Here is a 20,385-nt window from a genome sequence, read left to right on the forward strand (position 1 = left end):
AGGCTATATCGGTCTAAATGTTTTCACTTTGGTCTATGTATGTAATATAAAGTATAACTTATCTATAACAGAGCCAAGATCTCTGTATGACTTTAGTAAACTTCTGAATTGAATAAAAAATAAGTGTAAACAACAGTGCAGTACGTCCAGCTAGCTAGTTAGCGTCACATATGTATCGGTATTATTTAACGAAAATGTACGTTTTAATGCCCCTTGGGTTTGACGTGTGTGACGTTAGTTAATTTAAAGTAAGTTAAAACCCAATACTCACATTTATTAGTGATTCCTCCGCTCGCTGCTGCTTTTAAATTCACTCTGCTGGGGAGACCGGAAGCCATTTAATTTGAAAAAAACTCCCTCTTCCCTGCGCGCATTGCACCCTGGGATATGGTAGGCCGCGGAGTGTACATCAGATGTATCCTTCAAATTGGGGCAAAGTAGGCTGCATTCGTGGGCCGCATTCGGAGGAGTCTCGTCTTTTTTTTAAATTGGGACAGCCTTCTTTCGGCAGAAGTTACATAAGCGGTCTACAAATGCACCCTTCGAAGTATGCAACCCCTGAATTGAGACACGGCCACACTCTTCACACATAGCCTTAAACACTCGGGACTCAAAGTTCCGGCCCTGGTCTGTGTGTATGACTTCAGGCGCCCCGAACCTGCTAAACATTCCCTCCACCAAAGCGTCCACAATAGTCTCTGCCTCTTGATCTGGTAGGCTGTATGCCTCAGGCCACGTGAAGTAGTCCATGGCTGTGAGGATGTAGCGGTTCCTTTTTTCTGTGCGGGGAAACGGCCCAAGAACGTCGATCCCGATCCTCTCCATTGTGCACCCTACCGGAAACTGCTGGAGCTGGGCATGAGATCTGTCGGTAGGGCCCTTATGTGCAGTGCAGCTGTCGCAGCGGCGACAGTAATCTTCCACATCTCGTCTGTGTTGGCCCCAGTAGAATCTCTGTCGCAGGCGGCGGAGAGTCTTAGAGACCCCAAATTGACCAGATCCTGGAGTTCCATGCACTGACCGAAGTACCGTCTCCCGCAGTGTCCTCGGCATCACCACCTGCCACCTTGTCTCTCCTGCAGCCGGTTCCTTCCACCCCCTCTGCAGCACTCCATCACACAGGCGCAGGGCTTCAAACATTGACCATACCCCGTTAGTGGCACGAGAAAACTCACAGACCTGTTCCCACCGGGGTTTGTGTTGTGCAGCCACCCAAGCGGTTACCGGCCTGATGTCGACATACCCCTCCTGATTCTTCCTCCATTCGGCAGCATCTACAGCTAAAAGTCCATGGTCAGTTGATGCCCTGACTGGTCCCACCGCTGCACATATCACCTCAGCCTGTAGACATTCCCTCTCCTGTGTCTCTCTGTGTCTCTCTCTTCACGCAGTGAAGTGGTTTCCTTGCATCTCTTCATGCTTCCCTGGTGGGAGGGACTAGTCACAGGGAAACGACGCAAGTGAGGGACGCAAGGAATCCATTTGACCGAAGTGAGAAGGGCCCATGGAAACCCGAAACCACGAGAAGCAGGGGCCCCGTCTCAGGTCGGTTAAATTAAATCCTTGCTTCCCTCACTTGCGTCGTTTCCCTGCCTCTAGTCCCTCCCACCAGGGAAGCATGGAGGGACGCAAGGAAACCACGAGAAGCAGGGAAATGAGTTTTAAGAGCAATGGGACGTCACATGAAGCGACGTCCGTTTGTGATGACGCCGCACAGCTGTTCGTCTGACAGCAGCTCTGTCCCCGTTGTTTTCACAAACACCCCCGCCTCTGTTAGTACACATTTACTGACACAAACATTTGTATCATCTGTTAAAATAAGAACTCATTCTCAAAAAAGATAAACGCCATTCTTAAAATGTATAAACGAACAATAGTTTGATTAATATTGATTAGAGTGCACAATAGAAATAAAAATAATTGAGAAGAAATTATCTATCTATTATCTATCAAAACCCAGTTAGATTAACATTAATTGAAACAAAACACGGTATAAACTGAGGAGTGAGTCCCGTGAGTTTCATGTGTTTTCTTCACTCCGCTGGGAAACTGCTCTCATGTCAAGAAGCATGAGATCAGTGCATGCACGGCATCGTCCAATCAGTGAGCGATACACAGTAAGGGGGCGGGCGAGTACCTGAGGATTTAATCGGAGGATGGATCGGTGGTTCCTCGATTATCGCTCCTCCATTATCGTTCCTCGCTCCTCGCTCCTCGGTCCTCCGGCAGAAATAAGAGCCATGGGACGGTACTCAAGATGGCGCAGATAAATCAACTTCCGGTGAGACCGAGGAGCGAGGAGCGAGGAAATGAAAATAGTCGAACTGAGACAGGGCCAGGGAAATTAGTTGTAAGAGCAATGGGACGTCTTTTGGAGCGTCACGTGAAGCGACGTCCGTTTGTGATGACGCCGCACAGCTGATGTCTGACAGCACCTTATTATATCCATGCTCTGTCCCCGTTATTTTTCACAAACACCCCCGCCTCTGTTAGTACACATTTACTGACATAAACATTTGTATCATCTGTTGTAGACCCCAATAAATAAATAAAATAAGAACTCATTCTCAAAAAAGATAAACGCCATTCTTAAAATGTATAAACGAAAAATAGTTTGATTAATATTTATTAGAGTGCACAATAGAAATAAAATAATTGAAAGAAGAAAAAGAGATATCTATCAAAACCCAGTTAGATTAACATTCATTGGATTGCACACTTTGTTTGTTTGTGTGGATATGTAGCACATTAACATTTTAATAGCACTTAATGACTGACTGAATGGAAATGACAATAAATGAAAATGTAAAACGAAAAAAGCGATCATGAAAATGTTTCCAATAAATTAATAAAATGATTTTTGACCCCTTTGTTGTTCAGATATATCACATATTTGTAACTAAATGATACATGAATTGAAACAAAACACAGTATAGACTGAGGAGTGACCATAGGGAGTGACTCGTGAGTTTCATGTATTTTCTTCACTCCGCTGGGAAACGGCTCTCATGTCAAGAAGCATCAGATCAGTGCATGCGCTGCATCGTCCAATCAGTGAGCGATACACAGTAAGGGGGCGGGGAGAGTATCTGAGGATTTCATCGGAGGATGGTCTGGTGGTTCCTCGGTTGTCGCTCCTCGCTCCTCGGTCCTTCGGCAGAAATAAGAGCCATGGGACGGTACTCAAGATGGCGCAGACAAATCAACTTCCGGTGATACCGAGGAGCGAGGAAATGAAAATAGTCGACCTGAGACGCAGCCAAGGCCCTGGTGTTCCTCGACAGCATATTTTAACTCTACTGCATCACATCAAGAGGGTATCATTATAATTACTCTAGCGCCTTCTGGTGGCCAATTGGTGGAATAACACTTAGTTGATGTCACCTCACATGACCCGGTTTAATGTAGCCTGTAGATACCTTCCAGATACCCCCAGAGACTGGCGACTCTGACGAACCTTAGCAGCTTCCAGGCAGCTTCAGACGTGAAGGGGTAAGGGACAGGGCAGGAGATATTAGGTAGAATTCTAATGAGAACAGGACTATGAGAGATATCCGACATGCTGGACACTGGAGCAGTTAGCGGAAGATGGCAGCACTGGATGTAAGCTACCTTTTAAAAATCACAGAAGAAAAAAGAAGACCGTTCGGGGCAGAGCACGAGCACAGGCGTAGACGCTATATCAACACCATAGAGCAGTAGACTCGTCATCACACACCATCATTTTTGGCTATCCGAAACCAGTTTTTTTATACATTAATAACAAACAGCAAATTCAAATCTTTAATATTGGATTTGCTGAACAACAGAAGCATTACGCCGGCAAAATATGCAAAAGGTAGGTGTAAAGAGAAGCTCCTGGTGTAATAGTCTCTGTTATGTTAGCTCTTATCTTTAATGCTAGCCTTATTAGCTCGCAGCTGATGTATTGAGATTAATTATCCGACTCTTTGCAAGCTATGTTGATGTGTTAGTTTATCTGTGTCTTTTTATCTCCAGACAGACGTTTACGTCGTTCTCGGGACCTGAGACTGAATTTAACCTTACCTAACCTATTTATCTCTCACCCTGATTGTTGGTTTACCGACAATGCACATGGCATTGAATTCCCAAAACACAGTGACATTACTGTAGAAACTGTACTGTCTTAACAGTTATTTAACGCAATAGGAACTGTTTTAAAGTCAAATTTAGTTAGGTTTTGCTCTGGCACGCCTTAAATAAGGAAATGTAATGTCAGTAGATTACAATTCAGAGTATGCTGGAGGTTTTGAGTCATGATAATGCCAACAGTTTTGGGAGGACTCTGGGTAGCTGAGGAAACAGGGACGTAGCTCAGCAGAGCCCCTGTGGGTTTAAGCATAACGTATACACTTTAAATAGAAAATAGGAAAGTGTTATTTTTTCCCCTGAAACTTTAGTTCCATTAAATGCAAAACCTGACTTCATTCGCTCATGTGTAATTTTTAAAGCCATTAGTAGAGCCACAAGTAGAGACTCCCTTTTTCACATTTACACCAAAAACGTCTGAAGTTGAAACTAAAATGTAACTTGTTCCAATGAATCCCTGATTCATCTAAACAGCATGTCTTTCCCACATCTACACTTAAAATGAAAATGATTTAATGGGACCATTTGTTTTGGTATATATATTTTTTATTTCTAATTTTTTTTTTTTTTCAATTTCCCACGCCCCCTATGGGTTGATGCGCCCTTAGCATTCGCCTATACTGCCTATGCCGAGGGCCGGCCCTGATTTGTAGTAATCTCCTGGAAGCATTACCTCCCAGCACAGCGCTAGCTCAAACCTTGCATCAACTCAACCCACATGACGGTGATTATCCAAAGCAGACGTTTCGATTCGAAGGCACACCACGTGCAGATGAGCCAGCTTATCCGTTAGCTCAGTGTTTCTCAAACTTTTTCATACCAATAAAAAAAACTATTGCGGACCACCTAACAACACAAATATCCAAAATCACATCGTTTTTCTAGAACAGATTACAAATCGCCTGAAAATGGTACAAACAAGTGGCAACATGTGTGATGAAGGTGTTGCGCTGGGCTATATCATGGAATCAAAAGTGAAACTTTCTCGCTCCATTGCGGAAATATTCCCGCGAGAGTGTGGAAAACTTAAATACATTTATTTATTTCAAATGTGATATCTTACCAATATACTCACGGACCACTAGGGGGCGCTCACGGACCACCAGTGGTCCGCGGACCACACTTTGAGAGGCACTCTGTTATCCACCTTAAACTGTTGAATTCTTCCAAACTCTTGATGTTCTTTTAAAACCTGGCTCCTTTTGAAACAACAAGAGAAAAAGCCCACTAATAAAAAGGTAATCCACCAAAGGGCTACGTTTGGACCGTTACTTAACGTGTGATGTCTCTAAAGCTAAGGAAGCTTTTATCTTAATATTCTCCCTGATGATTGACATTTATGGTTTATTTTTTAACTGGTTGCTATATATTTAAGTATTGCCAAAAGGGATGAAACAAAACCACATTATGCTGATTTGCAGATGCCCGGTCAACTTCACAGCTTGAAGCCCAGAAAGAGGAAGAGCAGCTCCAGAAAGGTTTGTGTTAACATGTATCAGCAAGAGCAGACTCTATAAAGAACAGATACAGACGGCAGTTATCTTTATATTGCTTTCTTCAAACTACTTGGAAATGGACCATGTTTGACAAACTGAACAATTGCGCAGGGCTGCACAATTTAGACAAAAGTACCTTATTGAGATTATATTATTGACTGATATTGCAATTGGAGGGAATGTTCATTGTTGAATGAAATGATAACATATATTATGATATGATACAATATTATTATTGAGTATCTGTACTAACCTAATTTGTTTTGGTAAGTCTGTATAATACCATGTGTAGGCCTTGATATCTCTGCAGCTCTACCATTCTACATTTCAAATTGTATTTGAACACATTTACCCTTTTATATTGCAATATTCCATATTGCAGTTTTGATAACATTTCAATTAATTGTGCAGCCCTTGTCTTCCATCCTTAGGGGTGTTGAATATAGTATATTATAATAAGAAAATGATATTAATCAGTCAAATGTAACATCATCCTAACCCCAATCCTTTACTTGTATATTACAGGCTTCTACTACAAGGAGGAAATGTATAAAAAGTCCAAACATGCAGCCGGCAGCAGCAGCAGGGAGCAGCTCAGCGGTCGATGGGTACAGCAAAGCAGACGGCGCTGTGAAGAGACTCTCTGCCATCAGCTGTGAGTGCCAGCAGTCAGCGGGCAGGAGGAGATGCTCTGCTTCCCCGGAGCTGGAGGGACAGGAGGGCAAAGAAAACGAAGTGAGGACGGGGCAGGAAGTGGACAGCTGGGACAAACACAAGACAGAGGACATGGATTGTGAGGAAAGCAGCAAAAACATTTTCCCAGATGACGACAGTAATCAGATTCTGCCCGTGGAGCAGTTCTTTGGAAATATGGATGCTGTACAGGTGAGGCGATGTCTGTGGCTCAGGTTGGATTATGTTGCCTGAGAAATGTTGTTGTTGTAGGTGCATTTTTGCAACATTGATCTGCATTTAGGAGTGGCTGTCTTGAAAAAAGCGCAGACTAAACACCCACATGTGCTGTCAACAAAATATTAAATCAAAATCAGATATCCTTTATTTATCCTTTATGCCATTATATAATGTGTTTTTACTGTATTTATTCCTAAAAAGTCTTTTAATGTGTTTTGTAAAGCACTTTGAATTGTCGCGTACAGAAAAGTGCTATATAAAATAAACTTGCCTTGCCTTTTATTAGCCAGCCCACAGTGGGGAATTAAATAATGAGGCAGCACACGTTCATAGATCAAGTACCCATCATTTGCCCATTTCAGACTCTTTCAGTAATATTTTCTCAATTGTCTCTTTATATGTTCTTCTTATTCATGTAAAAAGACAAAATAAGAGAGGTCAAATCCAGATACCCCAAATGTTTTTAATCATTGAAATCGGAGGAATTAAGAAAACAAGGTGAATCCCAGCAAACAATTGGTACCAACAGAAGAAGAACAAGCTGGCATTCGGACAAAAACAGCAGGAAATGTATTCATATATAGTGTAGCTCCCCGTGTGAGGCCCATCGTGTAGCAGCCATAAATGCGTTGCAGTAACAGGAAAGCGTATTGTAAATATTGAGCGTCTCTCCACTTCCTCATCCATCAACTCATGCTCAAAATACTGCCTGTTGCAGAATGCGTCATCATTGCTGAAATCTTTGCTCATCATTAACAGCGCTAATGCTAATATTATTTGAAAATAATAATACAATTATGTATAAAACATTTTTACTTTCATTGTACATTTTTATTTAACTTATGTTTGGATAATATTTATTATTTATTTGTATTATTGTTTTATAACCCTAACCCTATTTTGTCATATTTCACATATTTTATTTGAATCCAAAATGGAGAAACTGTCCCAAAACCAAACGTCGGAAATCTGATTCAGCTGTATCAGTCACCATAAAAAAGTTATTTTGATATAACAAAAAAAAATCAATAATATATATAAAAACATGCAACATGGAGGCTCAATATACAGGCCATGACAAAAAAAAAAATCAAAAAACATAATAAATAGCTACAAGATGGCAACAGGTACAGCAGACTATATAGGACAGTATAGTGCAATTATTTATTTATTTCTAGTTAGAAATGCCTCTAATCAAAGGCATACTTAAACTGTAAATCTCCCATAACCTGAATCAGTTGTTAAGTAACTGACATTGATTAAAAAGTAATGTCATATCTTTTTTTTCTTTCTATTATACAGGATTTCCCTCAGAGACCGTCAGCGTCCTCGGCCCCTGGTCAACATGACACCGCAGGGAGACGAAGACGCCATTACTACGCACCCGAGAACAGCGATGAAGAGGAGGCAGGCGTGATCAGTGCACCGCGAGGGGATACAGGGGACACTTAATGAAGAGTAACGGAACTGATGTCTCAAAGTGAGGCCTGAGGGACTCAAAAGGCTTACTCAAAAGCAGCTCTTTCAATTGGTGAAACGCTGTCTCACAGGAGGCAGGAATTTGCTGTAGCTCGATCTGCTGTTAGCCTACCATTGCTTACGAATTGTCCTTATATGTGAGTTTGCTTTTAAGTTACTTCCCGTACCCGCCATGCGCTGAAGAGATTCGTCACAACATAAAGACTTGAGCACTTCGCCAACAGCTTAAAAGACAGTTCTTGGTCATATACAATTGTTGACTTGAAAAACCGTCCAAACGCACAAAAATGCTAAATTGTTTTCAAACTTGTTCCCAAATATCTTGTCAGTTCATTTGATACTGTTTAAACAAAGCTGCAGGACAGGGATTATAACTGTGGAGAACATTTACAGCCGGCCGGCCCAGCACTTTATTTACACATTATTACATACTGCTTCATATTGTCAATGAGATTAGCCGTGAGAGATGCCAAACAGTACTTCATTTAAAGGTCAAAGTGTAGATTTGTAGGAAAAGTAATGCAAATCTACACGTTTTGGAAGAATACATGCACCAAAGAGCCGTTTCATAGCGAAAGCTTTTAATATCACAGAGACATGGTTTAGAATGAATGTCATTGTTCACCAAGTGTCTAATGTGTCATCATCATCTATGTGTGCCCAGTTTGGGCTTTTTGGCAGCTGCTTCATAAAACACATCTGTAAAATAACAAATGTAAATTATATCAATGCAGCTAAATATTTTCCCTGAGGAGGATCACATTTGCAAACATGACAGAATTCTACACAAAAATGCATTGTAAAAAAAGAGTTTTTATGAAATGATTTTAGTCCGTTTAAAACGGAGGATATGTTAAACCTGAGTTTAAAAATGTAATCTGGTTTTTGAGGGTGCCAGTACTTGCACTCCTCACTCTTATGCCACTTACTGCCTGAGTGATAATCCATGCATTTACATCAGTGCCAACACAGAGAACATAATAAATGTTTTTCATGATTTCAAAATAAGCGTGTAATTATTTTGTCTGACAAATGACTGCCAGTCTTATCAGTGTGATACTTTATACCCTCAAAAGTTCATAAAAAATGAAAACGCTTAAAAGATAAGAATAAAAATGTTCACACCAAGCGCCTCTTCTTCTCTTTCACGTTCTGTTTTGCTTTGTTTGTGTCACTGGCTTTTCTAAAGATCTTCTTGGCATCACATAGCAGGTTGTGCGCTCCTTTCTTGTGGCACACAATGTGCACCAGCTTCAGGTTCTCCCTGGTGAACAGCAGGCCGTAGAAGTAGTTCAGGTTGATGTCGGAGCTCTTGGGATTCTGAAGAGCTTCCAGCAGGGCGGGAATGATCGTCCTCTTCTCAATCCTGGATAAAAGACAAAAAAAAGTATAAATATTTGGGTGTAAAGTGGTGCGGCGACGACATATCTTTGTAGGCCAACACAAAAGTTAGTATCGCCTAAAAGCTAATGGAATCTTCTCCATTGGATATCAGAACATTGCAGAAACAACACAACACAGTATAATCCATTTTCGCCACTTTTACAATAGTTCACATGCAAATTAAATCTTTGGAAATAAAAACCTAACTTCTGGCAATAAGATAACTACATCAGGGTCACATGAGACTGATAAATGTAATGAACTAGAACGAGGAATTTTCTAACCTTGTGGTTTCGACACATGTTTTAGACATTTCAGGCCTCTTTTATTCACTGCACACAACAGTAAAAAAAAAAAAGTATACTAGAACCTGTGGTCCAGGTTCCATGTGCTGAACACTATCCTGCTCTCTCTGCTGCCGTACGGGTTGATAGAGTGGAGAGACTGGCACACTTTCTGCTCATATGATCCCTGAAAAAGCAAAAGAGAAGAAGCAGATTCAGTGCTTTCAAATGTTTTTGTTAGTTTTGTAAATAATTGATAGAAATGAATCATATCCCTCTAATACCTGGCAGGTGAACCATCCTTCTCGAGTACAGAGCCGCTCCTTCTCGGTCCTGTCGAAGTAGCAGCCGTTGTTCTTTGCCGTCTTCAACATTTCGGACAGACTTTTTGACGTTCTCAGAAACTCTTCCCTGACTTTAGCCTTCTGTATTGTTTTGGTGGCCCCATGCACCTGAGTCACAGAACATCTATTTATGGAATATGCCTTAAGAGCCATTAAAAGACTTAATAGAGTCTTTACCTCCTTCATGTAGCCTCGTATCCTGCCCTCACAGTTGAACCTCATGTAGGCCGACTTCGTCTTGAATCGAGCATCAACACCTGAAATGAAACTCCACATGAACACTTCTGCAAAAACAGTCTCCAACTAGTGCTGGTGTGCTCTCAAAATAGCAACAGCTGATAATAATGGTCCCCTAAATACTTCGGATCATCGAAACTTTTGCTTAAATCTTTTTTTTACTATGAGGCAATGCAAGATAATGTTTTCTTCAAGAATTCAACGAATCAATCAAGTCATGTATTATTTTGTGGGTGAGGTATTCCTTCAAAATGAGAGAGCATCTTCTTATAACATTTTTTATTTCTTTTTTTAATAGTGGCAGTCATATGTAACCCATGAAGCCAGAAGCTCATGTATGTCTCCAGACTTTGTACCTTTGAACCATTCTTCATGCTCCTCCCTGCTCTCCAGCTCAGATCTGTCCTCCAGGTTGAGCAGCAGGTCGGTCAAGATTTTACGTCTTTGAGGAGACTTCTCATCAGACAGGAGCCCTCTTGCTGCTTCAATGAGGCCATCGGCATATCGGTCTGTCTTCAGTAACTGACCGATGTCACACACAACTGGAATTGAAACCACACGGGTCAGATAACAGACACTGTTTAGAGTTGAAGCATTTATCTGGATTGTGGGTCATTCCAGAATTGGAGGACATTTCATGTCCCCCATAAAAAAAATCTAATAATCCATGCCCCAAAAGCTAAAACATGCACTTGTTGTGTTAAATATACTTGACAAGATGCATATAAAGTTGTAGACAAATTGGTTTCAGAATATTATTTAAAATATGAAATAGCTCTCGAACACCCCCTAAAATGGCCCTTTTCTCTTGTCCCAGCTTCTTGGTGACCAACTTGCATGTCAAATATAACATTTAAAATAGGGTTTTTATTTACTTCTTTTGGTATTATTCTATTGATTGTCTCTTGTAATGGCAAAATCAATTTGTTAAATCATAAACACATTTTAAATAACAGTAATTTACCATGGGTAGACCAAAACTAAGTCCTCTCTTTTATTTGTAATATATTTCCAATCTTGTCACTCTTGAAGGAGTGTGGCAATCATACAAACGCAACCCTGTTACTCACATTATGAGACTAAAACCAATTCATTTCAAATGTATCTTTCTTTAGTTAAATATCTAAGTGTGTCCATTCCTTGACAATAGCATTACATTGTGCAGCTAGCATTCATTCCTGAGCTAAAAGCTACAATTAGCATTGATTTGCAACCCTGTTACTATAATTAGAGTAACAGGGTTTATTCTTCATTGGAAAATATACATTTGATGCCTTAGCTGGGCAAATCCCTTTTTTTGATGGTTTGTTATCTGTTTTTCCTAAATACATAACAAAAAAGAATAAAATAAAAGGTTCATTTTTCAAAAATGTTGGTGTCTAAATTGTCCTCCAATTCAGGAATGACCCTAAAGGTGATCCCCCTACCTCCGCTCCACGTCTGATCTCTGCAGAGGAGAACAAGTTCGGTGTGGTCCGGCAGAGTTTGGAAGAATTCCTCCGTCACCGTTGTCCCATCAGAATACAAACAGACATGTGCACCAGGAGATGGCAACTGGAAATGGCGTCAATGTATAGAAAAAGGGGGGGGAAGTACAATATATTTAGATTTAAGTGAAATGTAAGACGATGGTAAGATTTGTTTTCCCTTTTCTCCCACAAGAGGTTAAAGTTAGTTAAAAAGAATAACCAAAGTGGTGTATAGACCAGAACAAATAAAACAGGAATTAATTTCAGTTTTGTCTGTCAACAGTTTGTTTCCATTATTCAAAAGGGTTTCACTGGTGAAACTGTGACACCCATCTCTGGAGGAAAACAGTGAAAGACTCTGGTGACAGAACAAGATGATCTGCATTTTTGTCTTTATAGTTCCCATGGTTCTCTTTAGACTAGATTGATAACAGTTGATTACATTTCAGTAGATGTTGTTCACAGAGCTATCAATGACACACAGTGTTTTCAGATTAAATAGATATCTATGTTACTGGAGGGCAGGCGGTGTCAGCTTCTCTGGAATGAAGATAACTATAAGGCTATTATCTGTGTAAAACACATTTCACATTTTATATTCATAATATATTTAATTTGAAAGTAATAACATATTTGGAAATTCTCTTTACTATGGAATGTCTACTGCTGTTTCATTTTTGCACTTGAATTACATGTAATTACATGTGTTTATGCACTGTAAATAGCTTTCTAACCAGTTGCTAGCTACCTCTCTCTTGCCTGTTTATTTGTTCCTGTGATGCCTAATCTGTGTGTGGATACAGTTGTGTCTAATATTATTTAGATAAACATATCGGGAACATGTTGTCTGCATGTAATGTGAAATGATTCCCCATATCTTCTTCAGGTGAAGATGACCATGACCCTGGTTTGCACTAAACCCGCCCCTATCATGACAGGAAGTTAACCAACAATCTTAAATAACGTGCACAAACAATGCAATTATATTCCCAGCGCCCTCAAGCAGACATAAAGCTGCTTAAACACTTACTTATAACACTTTAATGTTTTTACTTTAATTTTTTACCCAGATCCTCCTCGCTGAAAATAAAACTCAACTGGTGGTAGAGCTGTTAAAAACAAACCAGAAGAAAACGCACGCGCTCACCTGTAATAACTTGCAGCCTTTTTTAAGCAACTCTTTCACATCTTTTGCTGCAACACCGTACTTTTGATTTTCATTACGACTCCTTATTTTAACGGGTTTATTTTTCACGAAGAGTCCAAACATTGCACTGCTGTTTTCAGTTTGTAACGTCCGCTTCCTTCTTCTTCCTCGCGAGGCTGACTACCCTGCGCGTGGTGTGCCGCCGCCCTCTAGTGTTGCCATAGTGTATTGATGTTAACCCAACTGTACATTTTCTGAGATACAATACTTGAGTAAATGCAGGCTAGTAAGATTACTGTTGCATGTGAAAGCACAATAGGCAATATGTTTCATGTTCATTTTCAAAATATCAAGAATATATTAATTAAGTTTAACTCTTCACATTTGCTTCCCCTTCCAGCTAGGGACATCTGATATCGTTAGCAGCGTTGTAGCGTTACAAATGCATGCAAACAAGTACTTCTGCAGTCTTGTCAGCCACCATTGCCCTACAATTTGTGTACTCAGAAAAATCCAGCACAGAAAAATGCCCCTCACCAAACAATGAGACAAGTGGTTCCCTTCTTACTGATGCCCTCAACCTTTTAAATCTTGACCTCTTGAGGGCCTTTCCTCTATTTTGAGCATGTAAATCCATAGAAGCATCATCCGTTCCTATAACAGAGATAAACTCAGCTGCACGAATAAAGTTTTATCAAAGTATTTATCCGCTGACACGCATACTGCAAATTAATCATCAGTGAACATTATACTATGATATACACATAATGTTGCTAAACTGTGCTAAGCCATTTTTGTTGGCTATCATTCACATTCACATTCACATGGGCCACAGAACCTTTATGCTGTAATTGGCTAACTTTTGTAATTTCAATGCAGTACTAAAAATAGTGCTGCTACATCTACTACGAATAATATTGTAAGAATGTGTTCAAGTTTAAAAAAAAGAGTAAGTGCATAATTTGCGTTCTTTCATTTATAAAAACTAAATCTAAATAGCACTGGTGGAGGACTGTATGTATGGCATTTAGCAGTGGACATTACCATAGCAACAGATGCAGCCCGATGGGACATACCAAATGAAAGGTTAAGAATTAGAGGCGAGGATAGCCAAATACTTTTTAGACGTTAAGTTTCGGTGTTACACGCCACATAAGAACGTTTCTCGTATATTCAATATGTATTTGAAGTATGTTTGCATTCACTCTCAGATAGTCTTAAATACGTAATTAACTATCTCGTCTAATGCGTCTAACCCTTCTGCTCTGAGTAGTTTAAACCAAATTCAATATGGCGGTAGCGGGTTTGAAAATCTTAATATGTAGAAAAATAACATTCGCATCTTTGACGCTACATGTGTTATTTTCCTATTAACTACAGACTATGGTCAAAACTGAAGAAACAACCACCATGGCTGCCGGCTGGAACGAAGTGTTTGAAAGAAGCCGGGTGGTTCCTCCGCCCTGCCAGACAGTCCGCCTGGCTCTGGAGAGCCACCTCACCGAGTCCCACGGATTCCAGCTCAGCCTCAGCCGGCTCACTGCTGCTCACCTCCCGCAGGTGATAGCTCAAAGCTAACGCTACATGTTCCCTATAGTTTCAGGATAAGTTATGTTCTTAGCAGAAATGTAGTGTTTTTTTAAACGAATGTACAGTCTGTGTATTTTTTAATTTGCCGAACAAAGTCTGTCATTATTAAGCAGAAAAAGGCCCACATTATATCTCCCTTTAACGTATTTAATGGTACGTAACAGCGAATCAGAAGAATACTAGCAAAACCCCGTCCTAAAAGTTTTATAATTAAAAGGTGACCTTGCATTTTCCCAACCGTTTAATAACGTTGACCACTACAAAACGCCATTGTAAACATGCTATGTATCCTTTTGTAAATTTGGTAGGAGAGATAATACAAAAAAGCACCACTGCAGTTAATCATACTTTGTTTCAAGAACATAAGAAACACGTACATATTGAGTGATACGAATGTATGACTGTTTGCCAAGAGTGTAAGCCATCTGAAATCATGCATCAAACACAATTTTAGAATTACCTGTGACTTTTCTAATGTGGGTGTTTACTTTTCTTTTTTACTCATAGGAGAAGTCAGAGGGGGAACAAGATGTGACCTACCAGCTGCGAGTGACCCTTTTTGATAGAAACCATCAGCAATTCTTTGGGAAAACTTGGAAGAGCTCACCCCAGAAGATGAAAACTACCAAAATCTCCTTCAACAAGGTACCTGTACACACAGCTTTGATTGACTTGTATTTAGATCTGTAGGCTCTTCATTAAACCTTTCTCATGTTTTATTGATATATAGTGGATTGATGATTTATATAGAAAAATCAATTCCAATTCAAGCATACATTTAAGCATTATTTAAAAAACCAACACAAAAGCTTCTCCACTCAAGGTGTGGTGGCATTTGAATATATATATATATATATATATATATATATTTTAAATCCGCTGAGAGAGGAGCTGTGGATTATTGTTATTGATTAATGCATCAGTGTTTCTTAGGGTCAAAAACACTAAACTCACAACTTAAAATGAAAGCGTTTAGTTTATTTAATAAAAGAGCACATGTTCAATGTGAAAAGTGACAGTAGTTGTAGATTATTTGCAATTTAGTGCTATATATATATATATATATATATATATATATATATATATAAAACACCTTGAATTTCAGGGGGGGCCCGGGGCTCCGTTGGCGGGGCGCAGCGCCCCTCCAAGACAATGGTAGGGGTAACACTGCAAGGTACTCAAACACTGTTGGTCATGCCATTGGGAGAAATGTTGGTTTCAGAATCCTGTTTAAGGACACTTCAACATGTTGACTGCAGGTGTCAGGGATCAAACCAGTGACCCTCTGTTTAGTGCAGTGTTTCTCAAACTTTTTCATACCAAGGACCACTTAACCAATAAAAAAAAATCGCGGACCACCTAACTCCACACATATCCAAAATCACATCGTTTTTCTAGAACAGATTACAAATCGCCTGAAAATGGTACAAACAAGTGGCAACATGTGTGATGAAGGTGTTGCGCTGGGCTATATCATGGAATCGAAAGTGAAACTTTCTCGCTCCAATGCGGAGATATTCCCGTGAGAGTGTGGAAAACCTTAATACATTTATTTATTTAAAATGTGAAATTTTACCAATATACTCACGGACCACCAGTGGTCTGCGGACCACACTTTGAGATGCACTGGTTTAGTGGAAGACCAATCCACCTCCAGAAATGTCAACTGTCAAAAGTCCTGCTCAGTATTTCTTCAATTTTCTCACATATTTTTAAACATATAGTTAAGTTATCAAGACTGTTTGTTTCTGAGTTGCAGGACTCCAACAATCAAAGTGAAAGCTTTGTGTAAAAACCGATGTGTTAGTAGTATTACTGCGCTATTAGTATTACTTCTAGTATTTGTGCTATAGTGAATGAACTGTGATTGCTAGCAGACTTGCATTGTGGAAGCTCTTTTTGGTGTATTTTGCTATTTTAACTCAGTTTCACTCTCCCACCGAACAGATGTGAACAAAAATATTTGATAGATTAGCAATCGGCATGTCCCAGGTACAATAATTCAGCGTCTAATGGTTTCCAAAGCAGTAATTCTGACTTCTTTTAGGCGCTCACAGATGCTGCCTCATTAGTCGTCTGCTCATCCACACAAGTGGACAAACACTGCTGTCAGCTCACCGCCATTATAGGTTTAACATTCACCATCGACAGGTTCAGCTGCCCCGCTAAGATCCAGCGCCAGTTTGTTAACAGCAAATACATAAAACCTGTGAGAAGCCCAGTGAATTTTAAATAGACCATTTGACTTAACTGCATACATCCATCAGCCTCAACATCACTGCTGAGTTGTGTAGAGACTTTCACCATAGGGTTACTTTTGCCCGTTTTACAAGACACATTTTTTTTTATCATTGAGTCTTGAGTATCACGCTGGCTGCAGTTTCTTTGTAGGTCTTCTGTGTACTGCCAGCGGAATACGTCAGTAATAGGCTCCACATATCAACACATTTATACAATGACAGTAATTATTCTTCCGTATTTAATTCTAAATTCAGTTGTATCTTATTTTATCCAACATATACATTATTTACTTATTCTTGCATTTTACTTGAATCATTGAATCAATTGCAACATTTTATTGCACAATTTGACTTTCTTATTCCTTTTTCTTTTTCTCTTAAGTATATCATATACTACGCTGCTAGCCTAGTACTTAGGATTTTCATTGCCAACAACTACACTAGCATTCTTACAAGACAAAACAAAGCTTTGAATCTTGGAATTTAGAAAGTGCATTTAGCTGGTGTGCTGAGGATTTCTAGAAACAACTTGGAGAAAGTTTCTTCTCAGCTGACAACTGAGCCTGAAGCTCAGTTCCTCCTGTGAAGTGGTTGTGATTTAAGTTCTGTTTCTTCATGTCATCACTTTGCACGCCCTGCTAGTATTTGTAAGCAGATTGTATTACTGAAAGCAGTGTTTTTGGGCTACATTATCAGTATAAACAGAAAACTTCCAGCCATTAAAACATCAGATTATCCTGGTTTAGGACATACACTTGGTTCAATTCCATGTAGGGATGGACAATATATCAATATTATTTCCATATTGTGATATAAGACTATATAGAGGATTATTCATCAAAAATCTCATTGTGAGATTATGCTAATTTTCAGGTTTCATATTTTCTTCCTCTGCCTTTAAAAAGCTCTTTATTTTTCTCATACTGCCTGTGCTGCAGCACCTTTTTCCACCCTCTATTTGAAACCATAGCCGAGTCTGCTCTGATTTGTTAGCTAGCTAGCCCTGTTGTGTTTGGTCAACCGCAGATGACCTACAGGAACAGCCTATCAGGTGCAATGTGTTGAAGTGCTAGCCAATAGAAGAGGAAGTCTTACGTATGTGATTTATTTCATAAAATAATATACAGTTATTCTTGCAATATCGTTCCAATATCAATATTAAGGTATTTGGTCACAATTATCATGACATTTTATATAATCCATATCGCCCAGCCTTAATTCCACGTACTTCCTGTAGTGTTTATTGTAAGTTATTATCCCCTTTCCTTTTGGCCCTAGTTGTATTTCTGCTGTGGTGGAAGCAAGACTCAGTGCATGTTGGTATTGAAATAGCTCTATACTTTTTCTCTATGAGTACATGAGAATGAAGTTGGCCTGCTGTTTCAGACAAATGTTGGGCTGAAGTCTACTGTCTCACTTTGTTGCATTTCATTTCTTTATTCTCGACAATCATTGTTCTTGGAGTCGTTTTCTCCTCTTTAATCTTGATTTCCCAAAGGGAACAGAGAAACCATTTTTCGATGTCAAACTGTGTGATATGTTCTTTGATGATGAAATGTACAATTACTTCTTGAAAATGCTAAGAGAATGTTATAGTGTTATAGCTATGGAAGAGACACTGATATTGAAATATGACACACATGAGATCGCCATGGTATCCATTCAACTTGAAAGGAGCCCATGAAGATAATCAAAAGGGATAGGATCTCTTTTGTTTAGCGAAGCAGCCTCCGGTCGGCCATGTCCACTCTGTCTCTCTACAGTGGGTAAAAGTTGATGGCTTAAAACAACCCTTTATGCAGCACTCTGCATTAAAGTTTTATACTCGTCTTACTCGTCATTGTCAAGAGATAAATGATTCTAAATGGTGAATACATGGAATTGTTTTGGTTTTATTCATGATGTACAGTTAAAATAAAGCCATGGACACAGTTTTTGAAAGGGCATATTTTTTTTTTAATACTATAATATTATTGTGGTTTGATACATAGCCCTATAAAGCCTCCTAGTGATGTAATACTACTTCTACTCAGTGTTAATTTTGGCAGCTATTTTTGAGTTAGTCTTAGTCTTTAGACGAAAATGGTTATTAGTTTTAGTCACATTTTAGTCATTTCTATCCTTTATAGTTTTAGTCTAGTTTTAGTCGACGAAAACTCAAAACGTTTTAGTCTAGTTTTAGTCGACGAAAACTCAAAACGTTTTAGTTTAGTTTTAGTCGATGAAAAATTACATTTTAGTTAACTTTAAGTCAAAATGTTTTCTCTCTTTAAACCAATTCAGTTAGGCAAATACAGGTATCTGAAATTGGAATCAAGGTGACCGTATCAAGTGTTGAAATTTGTAAAGCAACATTTCACTCTCTTAACCCTTTACTTAGTTAGTTTGATATCTCTAGCCTCTCACATTGGTGCAATACTGTTGTGTTGTCCTTGCTGATCCTCTAAGGTAAGGATAGTGCATACACATAGATACAAGTGGTACTGGTAACATAGTGGAATGTTCTTTACTCCAAGTCAAGAACCAAAACATTATTTTTTTTAGCCTTATATTTATTTTCCGAAACCTCCAATAAAAGTGAAGACACGTATGCCCAAAACAGAGCAATAAATGATGAACAATGACATGACACCTGAAGTTTTGGATCACGAAAATTACAGACTTGAGTTAGCTCAGTGACTCAAACTGTAGTCCATTGTAGACTCTCTACATTTATCAATGGTGTGTCAGTAACTTGTCAGAACAGAGGGTCATCCCTCACAAGATGCAGTGCAAAGCAGTAACTTGTATAAATTATAAAGTATAAATTGTTGTATAAAACTATCCCTCACCTTAACATTATACGTTTCTGTACCTACAAATAAAATAAAAATGTTGAAAGTGCATACAGTACATACCTATAGAATAAGATAAACCTTGAATAAACTTGGCCTTATAAACAATCAGAGGGAACCACCTCTGTTAGTGCACTCTCATATAAAGTAACAGACAAAGTACAGACATCCGTAGTAGCATTAACAACTTTTTAGCCTACTGATCTCTATTCAGTTTGAGGAAAGCACTTCTCCTCTTATCGAAGGTCTCTATCATAAGGATGAAATCCTCATCCTCAACTGTACGGGCAGGTAGACCGGTGCGTCCAATCCACTGGGCAATGACCTTTTCTTTGGTGCCTTGTTCCAGCGAGTCTGCTTTATATTTTGGTCCTGAGGAAGAGAACGCTGCTGGGATAGTTGACTGTTTATTCTTTGCACCAGGTTGCTGTTTTGGAGTACTCGTCTCTGGGATCTAGGTGAGGAAAAATAAGATTGCATAATTACTCCCTATACAGAACTACAACGCCTACAGATGAATTCCAATTAATTAAATGTAGGCTAATCCTTTTAAAATATGCCTTTGGTAATAGTATTATCATTAAAATATAGTATATCAATAATATCAAGTTTAGATTTTGAAGATTCTAATTATGTGATAATACAATACAACTAGCCTATTATATATGCCTACCTGGCCTTAGAGATAAGAAAGTATTTTCCAAATAAATTGCCGTGTACTCTTAAAAAAACACACAATAATTGCAGTGACTAGATAGTTATTGCAATGCAAGCCCAGCCAACATTAGCCTGGAACTTGCCAGAATCATTCATTTGCTACCGGAAACTGAAAACGTGTTTGCAAGAAAGGCTAAGCTAAC

General features: G+C 39.2%; 3 protein-coding genes across 5 annotated transcripts in view; 2 read left to right on the forward strand and 1 right to left on the reverse strand.

The window, feature by feature from the left end:
- Nucleotides 1–2,980: 2,980 nt before the first annotated feature.
- On the forward strand, nt 2,981–9,126 carry c7h1orf174 (chromosome 7 C1orf174 homolog). 3 transcript variants are annotated; one of them, XM_034087175.2, is made up of 4 exons: nt 2,981–3,603; nt 5,532–5,588; nt 6,132–6,491; nt 7,821–9,126. In XM_034087175.2, exons 1-4 carry the CDS (start codon nt 3,589–3,591, stop codon nt 7,968–7,970), a joined length of 582 nt encoding a protein of 193 aa, XP_033943066.1. In that variant the 5' UTR covers nt 2,981–3,588; the 3' UTR covers nt 7,971–9,126. The 3 variants fall into 3 exon arrangements, with proteins under 3 accessions (XP_033943066.1, XP_033943067.1, XP_033943068.1); XM_034087176.2 differs by having other exon boundaries at nt 2,983–3,838; XM_034087177.2 differs by lacking the exon at nt 5,532–5,588 and having other exon boundaries at nt 2,984–3,838.
- On the reverse strand, nt 8,562–13,049 carry dffb (DNA fragmentation factor, beta polypeptide (caspase-activated DNase)). Its single transcript, XM_034087174.2, has 7 exons — nt 12,862–13,049; nt 11,673–11,799; nt 10,602–10,787; nt 10,186–10,265; nt 9,949–10,116; nt 9,751–9,851; nt 8,562–9,363 (listed from the first exon to the last, which is right to left on the reverse strand). Exons 1-7 carry the CDS (start codon nt 12,982–12,984, stop codon nt 9,117–9,119), a joined length of 1,032 nt encoding a protein of 343 aa, XP_033943065.1. The 5' UTR covers nt 12,985–13,049; the 3' UTR covers nt 8,562–9,116.
- A 1,115-nt stretch (nt 13,050–14,164) lies between these two features.
- Nucleotides 14,165–20,385, forward strand: part of nphp4 (nephronophthisis 4) — a 251,289-nt gene continuing 245,068 nt past the window's right edge. The window contains exons 1-2 of the mRNA XM_034087463.1: nt 14,165–14,421; nt 14,959–15,096. Of these exons, the coding sequence (XP_033943354.1) occupies nt 14,245–14,421; nt 14,959–15,096 (315 nt within the window). The 5' untranslated portion in view covers nt 14,165–14,244. The remainder of the gene's footprint in view (nt 14,422–14,958; nt 15,097–20,385) is intronic.

The sequence above is a fragment of the Pseudochaenichthys georgianus genome, chromosome 7 (assembly GCF_902827115.2).
Source record: "Pseudochaenichthys georgianus chromosome 7, fPseGeo1.2, whole genome shotgun sequence".
Taxonomy (NCBI): Eukaryota; Metazoa; Chordata; class Actinopteri; order Perciformes; family Channichthyidae; genus Pseudochaenichthys; species Pseudochaenichthys georgianus.